Source organism: Armigeres subalbatus, chromosome 3 (assembly GCF_024139115.2).
Source record: "Armigeres subalbatus isolate Guangzhou_Male chromosome 3, GZ_Asu_2, whole genome shotgun sequence".
Classification (NCBI taxonomy): Eukaryota; Metazoa; Arthropoda; class Insecta; order Diptera; family Culicidae; genus Armigeres; species Armigeres subalbatus.
In genome coordinates, this window is record NC_085141.1 from 173,902,450 (window position 1) to 173,926,631 (window position 24,182).

Consider the following 24,182-nt stretch of genomic DNA (forward strand, 5'->3'; position numbering starts at 1 on the left):
GGGCATAAAAGTATCATCGTTTGGCTACATGATATACCAATGCAAGAATGCTATCTTGGCTTAGAAACCTCGCAGTTAATAACTGTGAAAGTGCTGAATGAACACTAAGCTGCGAGGCGGCTCTATCCCAATGTGAGGATGTAATGCCAATAAGAAGAAGTAGAAGAAGAATATAAATAATGTTTCTTACGTGTTCCTGCCTCCAGCTAACGATTCGTCGGAAAATTTCATCGATATTCCATGTCTGTCCCTCAGAGCTCCGAGTCTCGGCCAGCAACGCCACTAACTCGTCCTTCGATATATCAATCAAAGTGCTTGAATCAAAATTTTGACCTAAATTATATAAACAATACGATTGAAAGCAATGATAAAAAAATTGAAATGTTGAAAGATACCTTCAAAAATCCAGAATAAATCTTCTGGAAGATCCATTTCGTTGAGCACTATAGACGCAAGATCTGTCGTGGACGCCATTTTTTTCAAAACTGCACGCTTCTTGACACGATTACTTGCTTCCTTGTCTTGCGCGTCAATGACATTTTCATGGTTCATCCATTTTATGTGTACCATGTTATCGATTTTTGCTATTGTATCTGACTTATACTTTTTATTTGTTTTGAAAGTAGCAGCTATAATTTATAAATATCGGATATTTATTTTACATTTTCAAAAGTATTAATGTCATATAGAATCGATAGCTGATTTTTTCTGGTCATTTTATAAGTTTCTGTACTTATAAAAAAAACTATTGTTTTTCAAATAGTGTAGGTGCCTAAAATAAGCATAAAGTTGTTTGACATAATAAAAAAATTAATGATTGCTTGTTCAAACTTTGCATTTGTTCGGTAAGGCACAAAAGTATATAGAGTAGATGTTCCAGTAGTGGTCATAGCACGAGTTTTCGCATAATTGCATTATACACCAAATGGCACATCATATCACCAGTTGGGAAAAACTCAAAATCTCAAAACTCATAAACGATTCAAATCACTCATGTGTTGAAACGCACCCAACTCAGCACCTAAAACATCATGGCTGAGTTGAATCATCCAATTAAATCATCGTAGGTTTTCTTTTGTTCTCCTTCGTAAAATAACAGTAAATTAACGTTCAACACATAGAACAAAGGATACTCTTGCGTGTGTAAACAATAAATTGCCCCCAAATTGATTATAAACACTTTTTACAGCGAAATGATTTTTTGGCAAATGAGTGAAATGATCCGTTTTGGCATAAAAAAACTCAGACGTGATGCATTACTTAAAAATCGCAAACGAGTTAGTTCGCGCGGGAGCGCTCAATGATTGAGTTTTATGAATGATTTTACCAACACTGATCACCATAAAACATTTTCTGATCAGTGTACCATATTCATATGACAAGATAACACCTTCAATCTGCTCCAAAACAAACAAAACATAATTAGGGGAACGGTTCGGCACTTCATCTCATAGCTCCTATTTCCATCCCATCAAAAACAAAGCAATGGAAAAGAATTGGGTTTGTTTATTATTTTTGTGATTTTTTTCAGCAGTGAGCACGCATGTTGACAAAAAGAAGCGACGAAGTTGATGCCGTATTTCTTTGTTTAGCGATGAGATGGATATATGTACAGTGAGATTGAGATCGGAACAGCTCCCCTACAATGTCTGAAACTCTATTTGTGCAATTGCACAACATGTGAAAGATTAAATTCGAAAAATGTATTGGTGGTGGGGTTTGATCCCACGAAACCAGTACGCTAGACAGGTGCTTTTCCTACCAAGCTACGAAGGACCTCCATCCTACTTCACAGCTCAGAAGGCTACTGATGAATTCTCGCAATCTATTTTTAAAAGGTTTTACTAGTCGCGACGCAGTTGCTACCCAACGAAATGGAAGAAATCGATTGTCGCAAGAGCTCATTTCGGTTTTAAGCTGAAACTACAATATGCCAAATGTAACCAGTCGTTTAGCAATGTTCACTCTCCTCTCAAGAAATTCCAACCACAAATAATAATTATGAGGAAAATCCGGTATGATACGTTGGAAATTTAGCTAGCTAGTAGGGACAGTCCGAAACCATAAATTACCCTATTGAAAATTATATTAATAAATATTTTTTATAAACTAAATCATGCACTTAAATAATAATCATGCAAAATTACTTAAAGCTAGATAGGAGGACGACACAACGGTCAAATTGAAATAATAGACAAAACACAACACAGAATTTATATCCACAGTCATACAACAACACTACACTTCTACAAAACATCATTCTAGCTGTCTGAGCTTGGTAACCGTTGTATTTGGGCGAGACCGTTTTCCACTGGTTCCGAAGAAAAATCCTTTTCCCCGGTTCCGAGATGGTCTAGCTCTATCCTACTTGGCAGATTCTGAGCAACCACGTTAAGAACAACACGTCCACAAAAGTTATCAGGAAAAGTTTTTTAAAGTTCAGTAAAAGTAATGTCAAGCGTCTACAGATAGTGACGATCGTAATTGGACCTCAAATCACCACCATATCTAGCGAGTGTCCCGGAATAACCGGTGAAGAACTCCGGTTCTGTGAAAGGTGAGAGTTCCGGACTCGAACGTGGCGGCGACATCCTTCAAGAACAATTCCGGCCTGGCGGCCGACGCTCTACCAAACCGGCCCGGCGGCCGACTCCTCAGCATCGTAGCGACGGTACACGAAGTGGCGGATCACAGGCAGAAGCAAGGTCATTTGGACGGTATCTTGGCGACGACTTTCGGATAAGGCATCCCGCATGAGCGACTGCGCCTCCGGTGACACGACTGTCCACGAACGAATCCCCACAGGAGCATACCAGGCGGCGGCGTCATCCATTGAGGACAATAGCCCAACGTGTTACCGACAAATCGGAAAAAATACTAAAAAATATGAGTGAGTGTTTTTTAGCGTGTTTTGCGCATAGGAAATAGTATTTTGGCCATAACTTCTCATAGTCCAATCTGGCCAATTTTCAATATCAAATAATGGGACAGGATTTCCCATCGAATGGAACTTGGCCAATGCTAAGTTCCAAAGCGTGTGTCTACAAAATGTTGTACACATACACACACAAATACATACATAAACCTGGGCACCCTCCACAGTAATTGTCCCTTATCGCGTCATGCTGGGCTCTGGCGTGGTGGACCTCTTTTCCCGAGCAACTCGTGGTACCAAAATGGAAAAACAAGTCAATTCTTCAATTAGTGGTAGTAGTGTAGGCGACAACCCCTTCGCAAGAGGTGGGTTGTTCAGGTCTCCGCCTAGGAGGCCAGAGGCAATAGTCGGCAGCTCAGTGCGCAGCGCCAGCGTGGGTCACTCAACCTTCCTCTCGGCTATTGACGGCCCATGGCTTGTGGAGGCGATGAACCGCAAACGCGATGGGCTTTCGGCCTTCAAGGTGGCGACGGAACAGCTGAACGCCATCATCGACTTTGCGTCATCGAAGCATAATATCAGCAAGGACCTCAAGAGGAGCTTGCAGAAACTTCGAAAGTCGATGCTGGACGCCAAGCTGGAGAGGGCGGTCGGGACGGCCAAGTGTAAACCCGTGAAATCGGTGGAGTCGAGGTCTACCCAGACTGAGGCCCAAGGATTCGCGGACTCGGGCAAGGTCGAATCGACCGAAGGCGTGCCAGCGAATACGGTGGTAACAAAGTCTACCCAGACAAGTATTTGCGGGTACGTCAGGGGTGACTGCTCCAACGGAGCAGACACAAAAACGGGGGAGACAGTCTCCAGGGGATGAGCTCCCTGGGGGCCGCTCCAAAACGCGAAGGGTTACTACCCCGAACAAGGGTAGTGGGGCTGGGAAGCTGAACCCCGGTCAGGTACCTCCAAAACCGGGGGAGGAAGGACCTGGAAAGGTCCGTCCACTCAGGAAAGACGGTGATAAGGGGTTACGGCAGGCTGAAAGTTTTCAGCCGCACCAGACCAGGGAAATAGAGGGGGTAACGCCTCCTGGACCCTGGTCAAGAACAAGAGGAAACCGAAGACGTCAAGGGCCGAAAAGAAGGCCCAGGCGAATGAGGGTAGCAAGAAGTCTAGGGTAGGCGCCAATCGCTCCAGGGGCGATGCCCTAGTCATCACGACGGACGAGGCTAAGTACTCGGATGTTTTGAAGGCGATGAGGAGTGACGTCAAGCTCGGTGAACTCGGCGCCGACGTACGTCGAATAAGACGTACCCGGATGGGCGAGATGATACTCGAGCTTAAGCGGGGCGTCCCGCAAAGGTGCGCCGCCTACAAGAAGTTGGCGGAGGAGGTCCTAGGCGAGACGGTCAAGGTGAGGGCACTCACGACGGAGGTGAATCTAAGGGTTAAAGACCTGGACGAGATCACCGAAGTCGAAGAGCTCGTCACGGCACTGCGGCGACAGTGTGAAGTGGAGACGCCCACCGCAGCCGTTCGGCTACGGAAAGGTCCGGCAGGGACGCAGGTAGCATTGGTTCGGCTATCTGCAGCGAACGCCTCCAAGGTAGTCAAGTTAGGGAGCGTCAAGGTGGGATGGTCGGTATGCCCTGTGGGCATATACGAGCAACCCGAAGTTTGCTTCAAGTGCCTGGAACCGGGGCACAAGCAATGGGACTGCAAAGGCCCTGATAGAAGCAATCTCTGCCGACGCTGCGGATTGGAGGGACATAAGGCACAATGCTGCACGAACCCTCCCAATTGTTTGATTTGTTCCATCAAAGCTGTGAACAGCAAGCATGGGGGGTTCGATGTGCCCGGCGTTTAAGCGTGCTGCAAAATCAAAGTGCAGGTAACGCAGCTGGCTTGCTCGGCATCGCCCAAGTGTTTACAAACCCGGACACCCGGAAGTTGGCTGGAACGCCGTTTTATCGGCTATCGCCCAAATCGTCTCGGAGCTACACAGAAGGTGGCGCGTGGACTCAAGGATGGCTATTTCAGGCGCAAATAAGAGGTGGTCCAAGGGATCGGAGTCGGCTTCATGGGTCATACCGGTGGTCATGCTCTGTGGTCGAACTCGATCCTTTTATCGAACAAGTGGCCGCGCGAAGAACAACATGGTATCGTCGCTTTCGCGGCGTCGGTCAACCCGTCGGGTTCCGAGCCCGAGGACGGAAAGGGGTCCTCGTCAAGGCTGGGGCAGGCGTAGGCCTTGCGTCGGCAAGTCCCTCTGTGTGCTGGCGAATAGGCCCTATCGCAGAAAGGTCAATTTGGGGTGCACGCGGCATCATCATTCTTGATACCAGTCGTGCAGAGGGAAGCAGGCGCGAAGTCGACCCTTCCCACCTTCCGAGGACATAGGGCAACGCGCTGGCACGATACCATGGTGTTCTTCTAGAAAAGCGAGTTACGATGTTCGGTGCTGCAAGGACACGCAGCTAACCTCGAGGGTGCGTTGTGCACTGGCCCCCCTTTGAAGCATTACTTTCTGGTTGTACCGAAGGGACTATGGGCTTGGCGGCAATGGAAACGGTTTAGCGGGTCGGGAATGTAGTCCTGCCTCCCTCGGTGATCCCTAACCCCGCACTTCCTGGTCAACCCAGGATGTCTGTTGAGCAGATTCCCCCTCCATTGTTTAGGAAGAAAAAAAAATACATACATACACACAAACAGACATCACCTCAATTCGTCGAGTTGTGTCGATCCAATGTTATGGATTTTATACAGGTTCGGGCGAGACAGCACAAACGTGTTCGTTAAATGTCGGAATCAGTAACAGTGTTCGTTTCGCACGACGACGGCGGTGGCTCGGGTGCCGGGAACAAAAGAACGGTGACGTCAATCTCACACCTCATGAATGAAATTTGGTGTGAGTTTGACGTCAGCAATCAGCTGATCAGAAATGTTTACACTTTTTGGGCTACTAATACGAACAAAAGGCACGCTCAACCGGACCTGTATAAAATAAATGACATTGGTGTCGATTGGTATATAAACACTATGGGTCTCCGAGCCTTCTATCAAAAGTTTGGTTTTGGAGTGATCATATAGCCTTTACGTATACTAAGTATACGAGAAAGGCAAAACATTGTTTTTCCCCATGTTTCCCAAGGGTCCCTCCTTGGATAAAAAATGTCAAAAGCTATTTTTTTTTTCAAAAACTGCTGCAATGTATTCAAATGAACGCAAATAAATGTGAATTGATGGAAATCACTGAATCTATCTTCCTAAAGTGCAATTTTGACATCTCTTAAAGCCTGTCCACGTTAAATTTCGGACATCCATCATCCCATGCGATTTTTTAAAATTTTCACAAACCACTAAGAAGATCAATTTACACGACAGTTGAATCTCTCCGCTTTATGTTATTCTTCCAGCGGGTTTTCCTTCTTGTCCAAAGAGATAAAATGGCTACAAATCAGTTGGACATTTTCTCAGTGTCCGAAATTTAACGTGGACAGGCTTTACGTGCTTTTCTTGTTACTCTTATGTGTTTTCTTGTTTTATAATACACGAGAATGGCACCATCACCGCTAGGTGGATTATTCTAGGTTTTCAATATCATTTTAATAGATAATGATGATCGAAACGATTGATGATCAAAGTCTCCCCAGTTTGATAAATCAAAAAGCTCAACAAAAAAGATTTTAAAACAAATTTAAAATTATCAAATAGTCAAGAATTACAACCTTACACGTTCAACATGTTGCAATACTCGTTCTAAACAAAAGTGAAAAGAGCCATGATTTCATTTACGAAGGAAATATTTACAAAATAATAAAAAAAATATCAATGTTTTTCCAGATTACAGCAAACATGAGAAATATAAAACTCCTTTAGTGGAATATCTTCACCTGTCATAAAACGAGTTAGTACTATTCCACTAACTCGTTTTATGACAAGCATAAATTCTATGTTTCGCAGAGTATATAGGTATTTGTAATAAGAAAGAGGGATCAAGTCTTCTCAGTCTCTCCTACTATCATCTCTCTGGGTCGATTAATCTGGTTTGTTGTATACATCAAAATGAATCGAATTGAAAGGTACTCCAAAACCGAAATATTTCATTAAATGTGAATAAATGTTTTGACTTCATCTATTAGTTGCCACGTCTGCAACAGCTGTGCTCCGCTGCCGTCAGTGGTTAGTGTTTTATTGAACAACTTATCTGTATCGAGCATACCATCTTCGATGCAACCCAACCGTCTCGATCCATCAGTTACCCTTGGATGGAATGTTGGAGTTATTAACTTGCATATGTATCCCTCAGGGGTTTTCTTCGTTCTGCGGGACGATAATGGAAATCTTTCTCCGCATCCACGACTGAGCTCAGCTTTTCCCTCCCAAGTCCCTGTATCCCCGAGCGCGTAGCAGTAAATACACTTTTTATAATGTATTATCTGATGTTCAAAATCAGATCTTGGAAAACAATTGTCGGTAGTTGATGGATGCGTTCCAAACGGAGGCCCAGCTACCTCTCGATCGCCGATCCCGTCACACGAAACACGAAAGCCACGTCCTGTGGCTGATGGCAGCTGGGACCGACGTGTAACAAGGGTAACAATTTCGCTACTTCTTATGAGCGATCGAAGCTTGATGCTTGATTTACTACCGTGAGAAGGCAATTCGCTCTGTAATATGCTTGCCGCAAAATGAAATCTAAATGGCAATGTAATTTGTATATCCTCAGCCATTTATAAACATTATCAGATTAATACTTAAAGTTTCAGCGAATTTTTCTCTGATTCAGCTCTACAGAGGGAAGTCCATTACTTCACTCATAATTTAGAACATCACCGTACCGAATTGTATCAAGGGAAGCACATCGTAGTACTTGTTTTTCACAGCAAAGTGGCAGACTCCGTAATTGATTTTCTCATTAAATTTTGCAACCGTATATTTCACAACAAGTTAGATATACGTTGACATAATATCAGGGTCGGATCTATGCGATTCGATGGATTTATATTAATAGAAATGGTTATACATTAGATCTATATGCATATTAGTTGGTAAACATTTGAATTTCTATCTTCTTCTTTCTTCTTCTTGCATTACATCCCCCACGGGAACATTGCCGCCTCGCGTGTTGTCTAAGCGCTTCCACCAATTACCATTTTTGCATTCGTATATCATTAGGCTAAAATGATGATACTTTATGCCCAGGGTAGTCAAGTCAATTTCCAAACCGAAAATTGCCTAGACCGGCACCGGGAATCGAACCCAGCCACCCTCAGCATGGTCTTTCTTTGTAGCCGCGCATCTTACCGCTAGACTAAGGAGGACCCCGCATTTCTATCTATCTGATCAGATTAAACCACATCCTCAAATGGTTTGTAATAATCTCATCTACTTAAGCCTTTGGATGAAATCAAAACGATTTTGTTGGCTCGCTGACCCTTGCATCCAAGGTTCAACTGTGACCGGCCCTGCAATAAACAACTCTCAATATGACTGAGAAAGTTTTCACCCATATATGTGCACATTAACCCATCAAGAGCTCATCCGAAACATAATTTGTAATCATTTGTAAAGGCACGCAAATCGCCGTTGATTGTCTGCTTCCTACTGGTACCAGATAGATTACACTCCCGGGGGGTTTATATGGATTCGGACAAACTCACAACTGGCACAAGTGGCATTGATATGCGGTATCACCTTCACCTGATCCTCGGTCCAACTGCGGATAATTTGAATTTAATTAGTGCTTTTATATCCATGCTGGCTGACGTACTACGTCTTCTACAAGATTAGCTTGATGATGCCCGTACAGTAAGCCTTGATGTGCGAATCTCAAATGAAGCCAGTTTAACGACTATTAATCTCCGGAAAGTGAGACAAACCTATGAACACGATAATAGTTAGACGCCTTTAGAATCATGAAGAAACGAATAGTAACTGTTGGTTAACTCTGTTAATTTGTGTACGGCATCAGGTGATCCAGTATAAATTTGATCGTATAGTTTTCAAGCTGAGCTGTTAGACCGTTAGGCTGACAATTATCATTGATCAAGAAGGAGTATTTTATACCAGTAGCGTTACATAACCCAAATTATTTGGGCACTCTTATCAAATTAAGGGTAAACCAGTCATTTCTCAGTCATCATGGCATTAAGGCATCATTTTTCAATTTTACATGGAAAATTGTCCGCACATGATAGCAGGTACATAAGTGCAATTGCTTGAATCCATCAGTGAGCGCTGAACTATGAAAAGTGACGATGAAAAAGTACATATATACACCAGTATGCTGCGATTACCCAAAGCTATTCACATTCTAAATGATTTTCTGCGTCGATGAGAAGTATTGTTCTCTCTACTCTATCCAAAATAGGATAATAACTATAACATGTAATCTTCTCATTGTATAATGACATCCCGAATATTATTATTATTTATTTAAACTAAGGCCGGAGCAACCTGTGCCACTAGGTTCCCCTTGACCCATACTGTGTGACGCGTCGTCAGCCACGCAATCTATAGAGAGTCGGCAAATCGTCTTTCACCTGATCTACCTATCTAGGACATTGTTTGCTGCGCACCTCGCCTTCTTGTGCTCGGATGTTGTCATGACTATCAAGAACCATTTTCACCAGGTTATTGTGCGACATTCTGGCTAAGTGCCCGGCCCAATCCCTTGCGTAAATAATGTGCCCCCTTACTCGCTGATGATTTTTAATCAACTGATTACTGAATGTTGTTCACTCTCGATTTGGAAAAAAATGTTTTTCTATCCCTATCGATAAAATAGAGGAGTTTTAAAAACATGAAAAACACAACGAATACGCAACTTGTTTAATCATTATGCCTACATAATCAAACATGAACGAACTGGGACACTAGCATTAATTAATCCAGAACTAACTCAATCAGTCATTGATCTGAACGAAACTCAAAAGCGTTCAATAATAACATATATTTTGCCTTATGGAAGCCTAATTTTGTAAAACTAATCTTGTTTAATACCTTGAAAATGAGTGAGATTTGCACACATACATGTACATAAGTGGTGTATTAGTGTATCAACACATGTTCACATTCGCTATCTAACTTCAACTGATTTTTTTGACGTAGAATTACGTCTTTCGGTAAGATAGGGGGGTCATTCCAAAGTTTCAAATTAGGGACCGTCGCGAAAGGGGGCAGGAAGTAAGAGCCAATAACTGAGCCGTTTTTCGAATGATTCTGGAGATTTTGGTATGAATCGATCAGTTAACTCTCTAAGATTTCCTACAACTATTGTAAACAATTGTTTCAATGCATGCATGTTTAATTAATTTCCTTTTTTTTTAATTTCATTTTTCGATGGGGTTATTGGTCAGGGTTAGTCAAACGGCCGATTGAAGAGGTGGGGCCCATTGGCGAGCGCATGCGATTGGAGCTTTTACTTCGAAACATACCTTACCGGTGATTTACGTTCGCTAACAACGGCTCTCTGCCTGGTGCAGAGGAGCATTGAAGTTCGGCCTCATGACTGACCACATTCGACGGTTTTGTTTCGGTTGGTTCACCGGACTCTGGGGCGAACGAGGAGGAAGCGTGCTGCAGCACCAGGTTGAACACGGTAGGGTTTCAGCACCTTTTGGGCCACTCAACACAGGATCCAAGCCTTGTGGTCCAGTGACCTTCGGAAACCACGATGGCAGCTCAATTCATAGATACGTCACACTTTCTGCTTTGTAGGTGACACGGCGTCCGTGAAGTAGCGTTGGACACGTCGGTTGGACACGAATAGAGAATCGAAATTACGACGGTATCGGTTTTGGGGCAACCTACGACCAGCGATATGGTAGCTTGGTGGCTTAATCCGGTGATACGACACGGATGTGGCTCGTACGTGTTAACCGCTAGCTACACCGAAGCTAGGATGGGGAGACAAATACAGGGTCGTTTACCTTACCTTGCCACTACACACGCAAAACCGAACTTACCTACAGCAGGAGTTGTACACGCACGTGTGTATCGCGACACTTGCCCACCGGCGTGCTATGATGGGACGATCGGCAAACTGTGTCGTATCTAGATACTCAAAAGCTTATCAAGCGATCAGTTCTCCCTCGATCCCAACAAGCGAGTGTTGGTGACTCCCTTGTGAGTCCGTAACGAGGTGGAAAACAAACAAAATAGTGAACGAGACTTATCCAAGACTTAGCTCTCAATTAATTGTACTCGGTACACAGTACGTTCATCTTAGCATGCTAATTTATTACAAACTAGCAGACCCGACGAACTTTGTTTCGCCTAAAATTGATTTATTATCTGATTAATTCTTGAGCTGTGAAGAAATTTGTGTTTCATTTGCCCAGTGTTGTTGTGCCGATACGAATGTTTTGCCTCTTCCGTGCTGTCGCGTATTTCAATTTTCTCGCGTGAAAACAACGACCAAAAATTGAAACAGGCTCGAAATATTTCTTCAAAAACCTTTGTGAAGTTGAAGAATATAGTTTCTAACGTTTAAAAACGAAAGTTTTATACAAAACCCGTGACTTTTTGGGCAAAAATCAATATTCGACGGCCATTCTTCTGTTGAGCGACGTACCTGAACAATGCAGTGCAACAGTTGTTCTCATACCATCGATCGCAAAAGTGATAGATTCACTATGTGTGAAGGCAAATGTGCAAAGCGGTACCATGCCGCTTGTGTGGGACTGTCGGAATCGTCGATATGTGCATTGTCAACAAATAACGTTATATGGATGTGCGACGATTGCCTACTGGATTTTCGAACTACACGCGATGCCTTGTATAATATTTCAACAAACAGTCAACCGACCATTACCGAATCCATTCAATCTGATGTTTCGGAATTGAAGGCTAAAGTAGAGGAGATTTTGTTAACATTAGGCACCACGGCCACGGTAACACCCTTGCGAGAACGGACCGAAAAACGGAGCAACCTGGTACATTCGACTCCTGTCATCGCATCATCCCGAGGAGCTCTTATGGATGGAACTAAAATCAATACCGATGATACGAATGATAGTGGTGTAGCTTCTATGATTCGTACTGATTCGAAGGATATGTTTTCATTGTTCATGTCTAACATCGAGCCTTACACTGCTGTTAATGATATTGATAATTTAGTTCGTGATTGTCTTGAAATTCGTGATTCAGCTAAGATTAATATCAGGAAGATAATACCGAAGGGAAGAGTTTTGGAAAGCTTAGAGTATGTATCATTCAAGATTTCAGTTAACAGCAAATACAAATCAAAAGCGTTAAAGCCTTGTACGTGGCCAATAGGAATAAAATTTAGAGAATTCGAGAGTCAAAGTTTTGTCTGTAAAATTAGTGAATAATATTTCCATGCACACGTCGCGATTAATGTTTATTTTGTTCTAGATTTTGTTGTCATGATTCTCATATGTAATTCGTGCTATTTATATGATAAATAGGAATTGATTTATTGTTGGCGTACATTCAGATAAACTGTATTGTATTTGTTACTCTTCGTTCATTTTTCTACCGCTTTTAACGTTGTATAACTGTATTCCACAATTAGGTTAATACCACCATCATTGGGACTCTATGAAGCCTGTTAATGAAACAAATAATTAATTAATTTGTATTGGAGCCCCCCTTTCCAAAGGGGGAGGGGTCTCGAACCTTCCCCGGCCCCAAAAACCTCTGCATACAAATTTTTATGCCGATCGGATCAGTAGTTTCGGAGTCTATAAGGTTCAGACAGACAGAAATTCATTTTTATGTATATAGATTAAGGATTTAGTGACGTCATTATTCTTCTAGGGGTAGGGTACTTGCGGTTTTCTGAACATGACCTCTATATCGGCTACGAGGATGCACTGCATGGCAGTTGTTTCGAGCCACCGGGCATCGATTTTTGTCGCACCGTGGGTTGCTCTGCTGGCCGAATGATGTTGATTGGAGAAACACTGCCGTGTTGTTGTTCGGAGCATGCGGTTACCAACGAGCACGGGAGGACCAACCGGACGAGGGACTGGCCAGCGAACCGATGGCCGGCTCAGGTGCACCCGTCAGCACGGGTTACGATGATGGTTGAATGGCGATGATCAACGGCATGGACGATGGTGTACTAACAATAGCGTCTGATACTGCCAGTGACGTCCCTACGCCTGGGCAGTGGACGTCCGCACGCCCCTAACTAGCTCACCTCCTAATTTGGGATTCTCAGGGTCGGCGACTGCTTGCTTCGGGTGATCACACTTACCTTACCCAACGAAACTGAAGTAGACAATACAAAGAAGGCAGAACCATTGAAAGGGAAATCAAGGCGGTCGTATGAAGATTAAACTATACAATACCAGGAAATAAGCTTAAACATATTTATTTACATAAGAAATACAAAGAGTAGAAAAGATTTTTTTGTGAGTCTTTATTAAAGAGACTTTCAGCCCGAGGCTGGCTCGTCTCCGATATTAGTAGAAAAGATATTCGTTGCGGCCGTGCACGTGCATTAGAGAGGAGGAGAGTTACGATGTTTTTACTTGCCGAACGATCTGCTTCGCATATCGGATCATCAGTCGTTCCGAAAAGTGTACTTCCGTGGTCTTTCTGGCTTCTGGTACCCATTCAATGCTGAATCATTGATGGCACTGGGCGCTGCCAAGGTCAATGGTGACTAGGCGACCGGGTGTTCATTCAGGGATGATTGTTGGCTTTCGGAGCTGCCGTTGGTGAACGTCCCAGCACCCGCAGGCGGGGTGGTAACTCATAGGATATTGAGCGGCGGCAAGCGGGGCAAGCCCACGAACGTCACCGTCGCACTCACCGGCAAAACGTCCGTCACCCTACCCTCGCGGCGTGTTATTCAACGATAGCTCAACTCGTTGATCACCGGTGCTGAGCTCGCCGCCCTAGCTAATGTCGGCTCTGACAATCGTCCACGATGTCTGCTCCACAGCTGGATCGTTATCGAAAATGGTGCTAAGATTTACCGTCCACGTTGGCGAAAATGGTGCTGCTCACTCTTCGGCTTTTTCCACTGCCGGGGCACTATCACCCACTTTACCGTGATTTACCGTCGCCACGGAATTTTACCGTCCACGTTTTTTTTAGAATTTTTCGTCCGTAGTGCTCGGTTTGACGATCAGACTCCTTCTCCCTTATTTTTCCAGTCGACACTCCGACTCCACTCCTCTTTTCTTCCCGTTTCTCCTCTCTCCTCCTCTTCTCTCACTCTCTCCTCCTCCAATTCGTAGAGATTATAGATAGTGGAATATATAGATGAGCGAATATAAATCCTCTGTCTCCAAACGAACTGTCAAACGTGTCTCCAAACGAGCATGATGTCACGATGTCAATGGAAATGTTAAGGGCTGTGACGTCATATGCGCGTGTGCACGGTCAAAAAACCCGACTCAGCCATGCTTTCGCTCATCTATAGATTCTACTATTTATAGTAGAGATACAATGTTAAATATAATTTTTAGTGAAGATGTGAGGAGTACTAATTTTCTATCAGAGGCGTAGCAAGGGATAAGTGTTATATAACAAGAAAACCCAGATTAATCCACCTAGCGTTGGTGGTGCCTTTCTCGCATTTAGTTAAGACACAAACCTTATATGGTGCTTATATGGTCCGATGTACCATTTTCTTCATAACTTTTAAACGCAATGACCGATCGTTATAAAATTCAATAGTGATCAACAAGGCCTTGTCTCCTGTCGAATGAAACCTGTTGCGATAAAATCGGTTGAAGATTACTATACGAAAAGTTGTCTAATGTTTTTTATAGCTTTTGTGCACACACATACACACACACATACACACGGACAGACAGACATGTGCTCAGCTCGTCGAGCTGAGTCGATTGGTATATAATACTATGGGTCTCAGAGGCTTCTATAAAAAGTTCGTTTTCGGAGTGAAATGATAGCCTTTCGGTACAACTTAGTTGTACGAGAAAGGCAAAAATGAACTTTAATTACAGTATTGTCTCAAAACTAACAAGTTATCGTCACTTGACTTCCATATCGTAGGTTTAATTACATTGGTTCCGATTGGTCGGTAACACGTCTCCGGCGACGATGGCGATTGTCAAACGAGCGTTCGCGATTGCCGGGCGATGGCCAATGGTACTGGTGGTTTCGAAGAGGAACTCCCAACAATGGTCCACGCTGTCGAAGGCGGGACGCCAAAAGCACGGGAAAAGGCCGTGGACACCTCTAACTCGCCCTCCACGTGGACGTTGTAGATAGCTTGCGAATGTCGAGAATCCAATGAATTCAGGCACAACTGGAAACCAGCCTTCTGTCCTTGGAGTGCACTTACACCGTCGTATCGGGCTCTGCGAGACGAAAAAGCAAAACAAAATAGCAGAAGAAAGGCCCACTTGCTGGACCTATCACTTGCATTAATACCCTGGTGACGTCACTGGTAATTTATTCAGTACATATTTGTTCTTTTAATTTAACAATTTACCTTTCTTCTTGATGGAATTACACAATATTACTTTTGTCTCCTTTTGAGACCTTCTTCCTAAACTTTCTCACAATAGATTCTTCAGATCTACGACACAATACTGGATACAATAAAAGAATACAATCATTACTTTTCTTACAACACATCTACGGCACTAGACTTTGGTAACTCGCTTTGAAAAGTTATTTAAAGATTAAATACCGGCGCGCACTTCAACTCTTGATGGAGTGTACGACAGAACAGAACCCTTGATGGAGTAGCTGAGCAGTTTTAATTGAAATACGATGAATCCGACAATACCCGAACCCTAATGGTTCCGATTCAGTTTGTCAACCCTTCCAACTGGCGGTCGCTGTGGGCAAGCATTTAAAGTTTGGCAAGTCTTTATTTTTTCTTGCACTCAAACCGCTGTAAACAAATTCATGTCAGTCACTACGGACGAATTCCCTTCCAACTTCCAATTCTCCTCTCCTCTACTCTTTCTCCTCTGTTCTCCTCTTCGTTTTTCCGTGTTCGCCTCCGGGCATGGGTTACCGCACTTAATTCGCCCCAGCGCAATTAAGTTCTCCAAAGCCAGAACCACTAACACTAGTGTCACTGTGTAGGATGTATAAAATAAAAGTGGGTGGTAATCCAGTTGCAGCAAAAACATCACAAACTCTTCGAGAGGAATACAGCGGAATCACTTCTATTAAATTGGAGAACTCAATTGAGCCAAGGTGGCGTTAGTAATATCACTCTGAAGAGTAAAATAGGCATTTCAATCCAAAATTGCAGGCCTATTTTATTCTTAGAAGGTAGGGTATCCAATCATGGTTTGAACCAAATTGCGGGTTTCAGATGAGCCGTCAAAACAAAGTTGATTTATTTCATTAAAGGGACACGTTAGAACTGCGATTTCTAGTTTATATGGAAGCTTAGTTCATTATCTTTCTAAAGACATCCTGGATGCACATATTTATGCTTAGTTTCATTGAAAAAACTTAATAATTACATAACTTTGATTCGTACCATGGTTTGAACTACACTGTTCATGGTTTGAACTAAAATCGTACCATGGTTTGAACTACTGCAGCAGCCAGCAGCTCCTAAATATAATACTAATCACATGCATGAAACGCTGAGGAAATCTATAGAAAAGCAAATTTGTTTTACTATTCATCTTCTCGCATTAGATTAGTAACTCGAAACGTGTGAAAATCGTCTAAATTATCGATATGAAATTTGCGATTTTTCATATTGGAAATGTAAACAAAATGCTCCAGCTAGGTGCATGCAGCGCTCCTAGCGGACAGCAGCAGAACATGACTGCATTTACAAGTTCAAACCATGGTACGAATTTAGTTCAAACCATGATCAGTTTTTACCTTGTATAAATGTTACTATTTTAACTATTTAAAACTGTTTCTCAATTGTATGATGATGTCAATCGATTACAGATAAAAATATCATTCTTTTGATATATTGATCTCACTCCTGTGTCATAAAATGCGTCCTTTACGAGCTTTTTGAAATTATGCCACTGGTGGGGGAATTTAGCGCAAATTCAGGACGTTTTTAAATCGCTTTATTTTATTACTTAAACAAAATGTACGAATGTTTAAATAAACTTTATAACTTCCTGTATACCTAAATATGCCATTCATACTGTTTTAGGCTCATTTCCTGCCTATGAGATGGTAATTTCTACTGATTTCAAAGTGGTTCAAACCATGATACGCTTTTCACTAGTTCAAACCATGATTGGATACCCTACTGCATGCGAAGTCTCACAATGAGTGCCTGGGCAAAACGGTAACAAAGTGCCTGGGCAAAACGCCCCACCGCGCCGTAACCAAATACATTTCATAGCCCTTCATTAGTATTTTATCTATCCCATATTAAAAAGGTTACAAACCCTTATGTACTTGACATTGAAAAACAAACTTAAGTCTATTGAAACAGGTTTGAATTATACATTTCGATATATATATATATATATATATATATATATATATATATATATATATATATATATATATATATATATATATATATATATATATATATATATATATATATATATATATATATATTTTTTTTTTTTTTTATTATTTTTCATTTCGATATATAACTATACTGCCGTCATACGCATATCTGTCCCATGTTTGCTGGGATTTCCTATGTACATGGGACAGTTATGCGTAGAACGGCAGTATAGTTTCCATATAATTTGGAACCAACTGCTGCTAAGCTCACCGCGCTTGTGTCCAGTAGGTAAGGGCATATCGTCCTGCTTACACGGGGTCGTTGAGCCCAGTGAAACATATTTTCGAAAAACGTTACATTTTTGAAGATGGAAGCAAATTTATTTCATAGCGTAACGGTACCAATAGTGAAGGTATTAGTAGATCCACAAAAGAAAAAGTTTTTCGAAAATTGATAACTATGGGAAATTTACAGCTTTAATATCCTAGCCAATAAATAAACTAATAAATTTTGCTAACAGAAATTAAATTGATGCCATTTAACATCAACAATTACCAAATATTGCCTGCAACACTAATGGGTACACTGTTCCTTTAGCGGCGGCAAAAATTAATTTTGGTTCCTGTGCCTCAGACTGAAAGTCTCCCTAACAAAGACACACAAAAAAATTTGGTTCCCATAGTGGTGCTATCCATTGATTTCTTATGTGACTCGCCACTATTGGTACAGTTGCACCACTATAGGTGCAAGGGAGTATTTTTTTAAATCATTGTTTTCTATAGTTTTATCTACGGTACGGTTACCCGGCAGACGTTGTCCTGCATAATAGGCAAAAATTCACGTTGTGAACTACCCATGCAAAATTTTCATAGGATTCTTAATTTAAGTTTTTCAAGATTTACTCAACCATTCTCTTGATTTTCGCATAAGGAAATGTCTTATAAACCCGTCAGAATTGATAATGGACATAATTGCTGAAGGAATGATTCTACCCACCCGTTCTCGAGTTATGCGGATACGAACACACAGCCGACTAGAAGAGCATAACAAAAATTGAACGCAATTTTAACATATTGTGATATTTATAACTTATTTTGATACAATTTTGTTCTCAGTAGCCATTATCTTTCAAATGTTGTAACAGGATTATATCACAATTGAAAAATGCTTAACACCGAATTGCCCAACAGTAGGCAATTAAAATAGATGTAGCAAAGTCTCCCAGCCATAGATATCACAACGCTGATATACTTTGAGAAGGTTGCCTTATTTGTATATTGTTGTTAATTTCATGTTCTCGAAAAATATTCTTGTTCAGACAAATACAAAAAAATATGATTGTTAATCACAATCTGGAAACCCATTACGACCTGTAAAATTTCCAACTGCACAGAAACAATATATTTTGTATCTGATTCTGTTATAAATTTCTAACAAAAAAATGTTATTTTTTGATAACATTGTAACAAAATTTGATAGTTTTTTGTTTCCAGTAGTGTAGTTTTTGATAGAAATTCAGATATTTTAACAACATCCTGCACCATGTTTCTAACAAATTTTGTTATAAAAATTAAGTACAACATAATAACATAAGATGATATAATTTTGATATGACCTACTAGTCGGGAGACTATTTCATTTTTATTATATACTAGCAGACCTGCCGAACTTCGTTTCGCCTAAAATTGATTTGTTCTCTGATTAGTTCTCGAATTTAGCAGAAATTTCGGTCTTATTTACATGGGAGCCCCCCTTTCCAGAAGGGGGAAGGGTTCTGAACCACCACAGAAACATATCTTCCCTTCCAAAACCTCCACATGCCAGATTTGGTTCCATTTGCTTGATTAATTCTCGAGTTATGAAGAAATTAATGTTTGATTTGTTTGGGAGCCCCCCTTTCCAAAGCGGGGAGGGATATCGAACCGTCTTAAGAACCTTCCCCGGTCCTAAAAACCTCTGCAAACAAATTTTCACGGCGATCGGTTCAGTAGTTTCTGAGTCTATAAGGTTCAGACAGACAGAAATTCATTTTTATGTATATAGAAGAAGAAGAAGAAGACTAGTCGACCCTGCAGACGTTGTCCTGCAGATTATAAGCAGCCATAAATATGACGCATAAATGGTGTAAATGTGGCTGATGTGTTTTAATGCATTATCCGATGCTATTTGTGATTAATGGAATATGCTAAATGAAAATGTGGACAGAAAAATTGTTAACTTTTCAATGGCGCTTGGCGCGATTTGGCAGAACCCCGGCCGAATGAGAATCGATCCCGCCAACTCCGGCTTCTTAATACCGTGCCTTATCCGACACTATCTGAGGTCTCTATTTTATTTCGCCTATTTGTCACTTATTTAAGCAACTAACTAAAGTTCTGTAAATACATCATACAACTAGACAAAAACTCCATGCCAAATGTAAAGACTGACGCCCCTGACTGACGTTTTATCGCAATCCGATGCTTACCGGTCGTCTGATTTCAATCTTGAACACCGCCATTGATTAATGCTTTTTATTAACCTTGATACGCATAATTTATCAAATGTGGAATTCATCGCGAAACAGCTTCTGCACTCCAGGCTAGAATATGTGGAGATTCGTACAACCGTTGATGCATCTCAACAGCAGCATCCGCATCAGCAGGATAGATCTGTGGCGCAGTGCTGTGCTGTGCCCACCGGTAGTCGATGGAATAAAAATCCATCAAACGCGATAGACTTCCAGGCATGATCTATCCAATCCCTGCCACGGTTAATGTGCAGTTGATGGAGTGTTTCATGTGCATCGTCACTCATTCATGTAGGGAACATGGTGTTTTATTTTCCATCATATTTCATGTTCATTTGATTAATAATAGCTTCTATGCTGCTACCAGGCATGACTTTTGATCACATACATTTTATTTATTAATACTGGAAATAGTTTGTAAAATAGAAATTTGCTTAACTTTTTTCCTCCTGCAGAATTTCAGAATGGGATCATTTGTTTGATCACCTACATAACTTCATTCATTAGAATTACAGGAAAACGACAAAAAACTATTTTTAAACAAAATTGGCAGCATTTTTTTTTCATTTCGTCGATACAGATTAACGTTTTTGAAAATTTGCAATTCGTAAACTCTCTTCATGACTGTTTTGCCTTTCTCGTACCTACATCATAATTGTACCGAAAGGCTATCATTTCACTCCGAAAACGAACTTTTTTTGGAAGCCTTGGAAACCCCTAGTGTTATACAACAATCAACTCGAGCTGAGCAAATGTCTGTCTTTTTGTCTGTATGTGTGTGCACAAAAGTTAAGAGAAACATTGGACAACTTTTTATATAATAATCCTTAACTGATTTTCTCGCAACAAGTTTCATATGACAGGGAAAAACCTTGTTGATTGCTATTGAATTTGATAGGTAACGATCGACCGTTCCGTTGCGTTTAAAAGTTACGATGAAAATGGTACTTCGAACCATCTTCTTCTTATTGGTATTACATCCCCATACTGGGACAGAGCCGCCTCGCAGCTTAGTGTTCATCAAGCACTTCCACAGTTATCAACTGCGAGGTTTCTAAGCCAAGTTACCATTTTTGCATTCGTATATCATGAGGCTAACACGATGATACTTTTATGCCCAGGGAAGTCGAGACAATTTCCAATCCGAAAATTGCCTAGACCGGCACCGGGAATCGAACCCAGCCACCCTCAGCATGGTCTTGCTTTGTAGCTGCGCGTCTTACCGCACGGCTAAAGAGGGCCCCTTCGAACCATATAAACGCCATATAATGTTGGTGTCTTGGCTGCATGCGAGAAAAGCAGTAGTCAGAGAATTAACCCAGGTAATATGGGGTACACACTTGTGGTATTCGTACCATGGCACAAGGCGACAAGAAAATAATTTCAAGACTATCTTTAATGAAGACAATAAGTGGTCTGGCACTCATTTCAAGATTTTTGTACCATGGTACGAATACCACAAGTGTGTCCCCCATTTAACCAAAAGTTCCTTTAAGAGTACGTTTTTCGGTTAAGCAGCTCAGTGAAGCTGATTAAGCAAAAAACGTATTATTACAGGAACTTTTGGTTACTTGGGAAGTTGCTTATGGGCATGTGCAGTTACAGGAACTAATGAATAAGGGTACATTGTCGAACAAAACTATATTTTCGTGTTTTAAGTATTATAACAAGTATGTTTGGAGGACGATTTAAACAAACAATTTGAAATAACAGACTTGCTTGTTCGAAAGCTAATATCCTTATTTGTAATCTTCTCTTCCAGATAGCAGTTAACTACCCGACATGTCGCACCAACAACGCCGTGGTGCACCGGTTGAGTGTCCGCTAGCGTCCCTTGGGCGGAACACTCCCTCGATGGACGCTCTTCAGTACCACCACCCACTGAGCTCCAGTCCGCTGGATCCGCAAGCGTACCAAATGTCCCGGAAATCACCGATCCTTGGTATCGATTCGGACATTTACACTGCGGAGACAAGTCTGATAGCCAATCATCCTACCACAAATGGGTGCGCTAGTGATAAAACCTTAGAAAACAGCAATATGCTCTCTAGGAGCTCCTCTTCATCGATAGATCAGAATACTCCATTCCTGCATCAACCGCCACCGCCGAACGTCAACAGGCGAGGGGAGTATCGACCGCTGCGACCAAGAACTTATACCCCCATAGATGCACTTCTAACCAACACCTACCAGCACCATCAAAGACTGTCGCCGGTCCTCATGGACATGCAACGGAACCATGCGAACTATCCACGTGAGGGTCAATCCCTGACGTCGCTCTCGGAAGCGGATCGTTACTTTCTGGAGGAGAAAATGGATTCTCTCTACATTCAAGGTGCCATCCGACGGAACGTCAACACTCCGTCCAGTCTCACCCGAAACCAGTCCAGCAGCAGCAACAACACCGAGCGGTACTACCTGGAAAATGAGAACATCGACGCGATCTACAACTTCTGTCACGCTGCGGCTGCGGTCACTACTCTCAACTCGCACAACTCCTCCTCGAAGGCCTCTTCGAGCCACAATGACTGTCTAGACTCTAGTTCACCAAACCTGCTGCGGCGAGCGTCCAGCCCGGAAACCAGTGGGTCCGATCGGTACCTGCTCGACCGGATACGAGGCTCGCCGGCATACCACGGGAGAAACTCACGCCTCGCTCAGCAGATGAAAGTAAACTCGACAGATTTCGTTGACGGGAGGTAAGTTTACGTATGTAGTAGACTGGAAAAAACACATAACTTTCCTTTAGGATCAGATTATTAGTTTTTTTTTATTTTTTGTATAACTATCAAACGTCTTTTTACGGCACTTTCGCATACCTCACTTCATTTTACGGCCTCCTTCCCACGGCACATGGCTTATTATTGTTATGTATTTAGCTTACATCTAAACAGATAACACTGTATCAAGAATTTAGGGCGCCGTGGAGCTGAGCGAACTCGTGGTTCATCCTTCACCGCCACACACCGTCTTCTTACACACCGCCAAAAATGATCCTAAGCACTAGTCTCTCGAATACTCCAAGGGCTTGCAAGTCCTCCTCGAGCATAGTCCATGTTTTATATCCGAAGAAGACTACCGGTCTTATAAGCGTTTTGTACATGACACATTTGGTGCGAGTGTGCATATTTTTTTTGGCCACAGTTTCTTATGGAGCCCGTCCATTCTATGTAGGCTCAACTTGTGTTTTGTTTATGATGCTTTCACCACCAGTCCAACTTTTGTTGTTTCACGTTTCAGGCTCTGGATTTAGTCCCTGCAAACATTTATTTACTGTATATACTTCCTCTAAAATAACATGTATGACGTCATTCATCAATCTCCACGTATGATTTTCACCTGTTTCAATTTGTTTTCATGATTTCCATAATTCCCCACCAGAATGCATCTCACCAAATCGCAACACTTCACGGATGGCCTGAGCCGATACGGACGTTTTTCCCCCAGTATGGATCAAGGCTACCACACATTGGTATCGCCTTCGCCATCCGGTCAGCAGCAGTCCTCGATACCGGCTACATGGAATACAGCGGCTCCCAGTAGCAGTAGCACCTCAACAACAAACGGCGCCAACGGTTGCGGTCAGATGAGCAACAGCCATCTCGGTAACGGAGATATACTGAATGGGAGTAAAGGTACTATGTATCGCGCAGGACCCCTGTTCGATCGGATTTCCGATGAGCTAATGGTGAAAATTTTCGACTGGCTAGACAGCAGCGAACTATGCAATATCGCTCGAGTATGCAAGCGCTTTGAATCGGTCATTTGGAGCCCAAACCTTTGGAAAATCATTAAAATCAAAGGTATGGTTTCCACTATCCATAGCTTTAAATGTGATTTACTCAAGCTTTCTGTTTAATATAGGCGAAAACAATAGCGGTGATAGAGCAATCAAGACCATCCTTCGACGGTTATGTGGTCAAACACGGAACGGAGCTTGCCCCGGAGTGGAACGTGTGCTGCTAAGCGATGGTTGTCGGTTAACAGACAAAGGGTTTCAGCTACTATCGAGGCGGTGTCCGGAAATTACGCATTTGCAAGTCCAAAATAGTGTGGCCGTTACAAATCAGGCGCTGTTTGACTTGGTAACGAAATGTACAAATTTACAACATCTGGATATAACAGGTGAGTATCTTACTTGTAATACTCTCATGTGAACAAACCAAGACAACATTTTTCTGAATTCCTTCTATGTTTACCAAACACAAACATCAATTCCAAATAGTTTTGTTTATCGTTTATCGAGAAAAAATAATAGTAAATCTCCAGTTAGCCTTGCGAGCAATGGCGTAGGATTGCCAATCCGGACATGGCAAGTTCGATTCTCGGTCCGGGCTAGGATGTTTTCGAGTTGGAAACTTGCCATACAAGATAAATACTCATGCAATGGCGAG

The 24,182-nt window shown here is 42.1% G+C and overlaps 1 protein-coding gene across 2 annotated transcripts in view; it reads left to right on the forward strand.

The window, feature by feature from the left end:
- Positions 1-24,182, forward strand: part of LOC134227916 (F-box/LRR-repeat protein 7) — a 226,938-nt gene that overhangs the window by 196,806 nt on the left and 5,950 nt on the right. For both annotated transcript variants that reach the window (XM_062709622.1, XM_062709623.1), the window contains 3 exons: positions 21,551-22,487; positions 23,170-23,591; positions 23,653-23,913. In XM_062709622.1, the coding sequence (XP_062565606.1) occupies positions 21,571-22,487; positions 23,170-23,591; positions 23,653-23,913 (1,600 nt within the window). In that variant the 5' untranslated portion in view covers positions 21,551-21,570. The remainder of the gene's footprint in view (positions 1-21,550; positions 22,488-23,169; positions 23,592-23,652; positions 23,914-24,182) is intronic.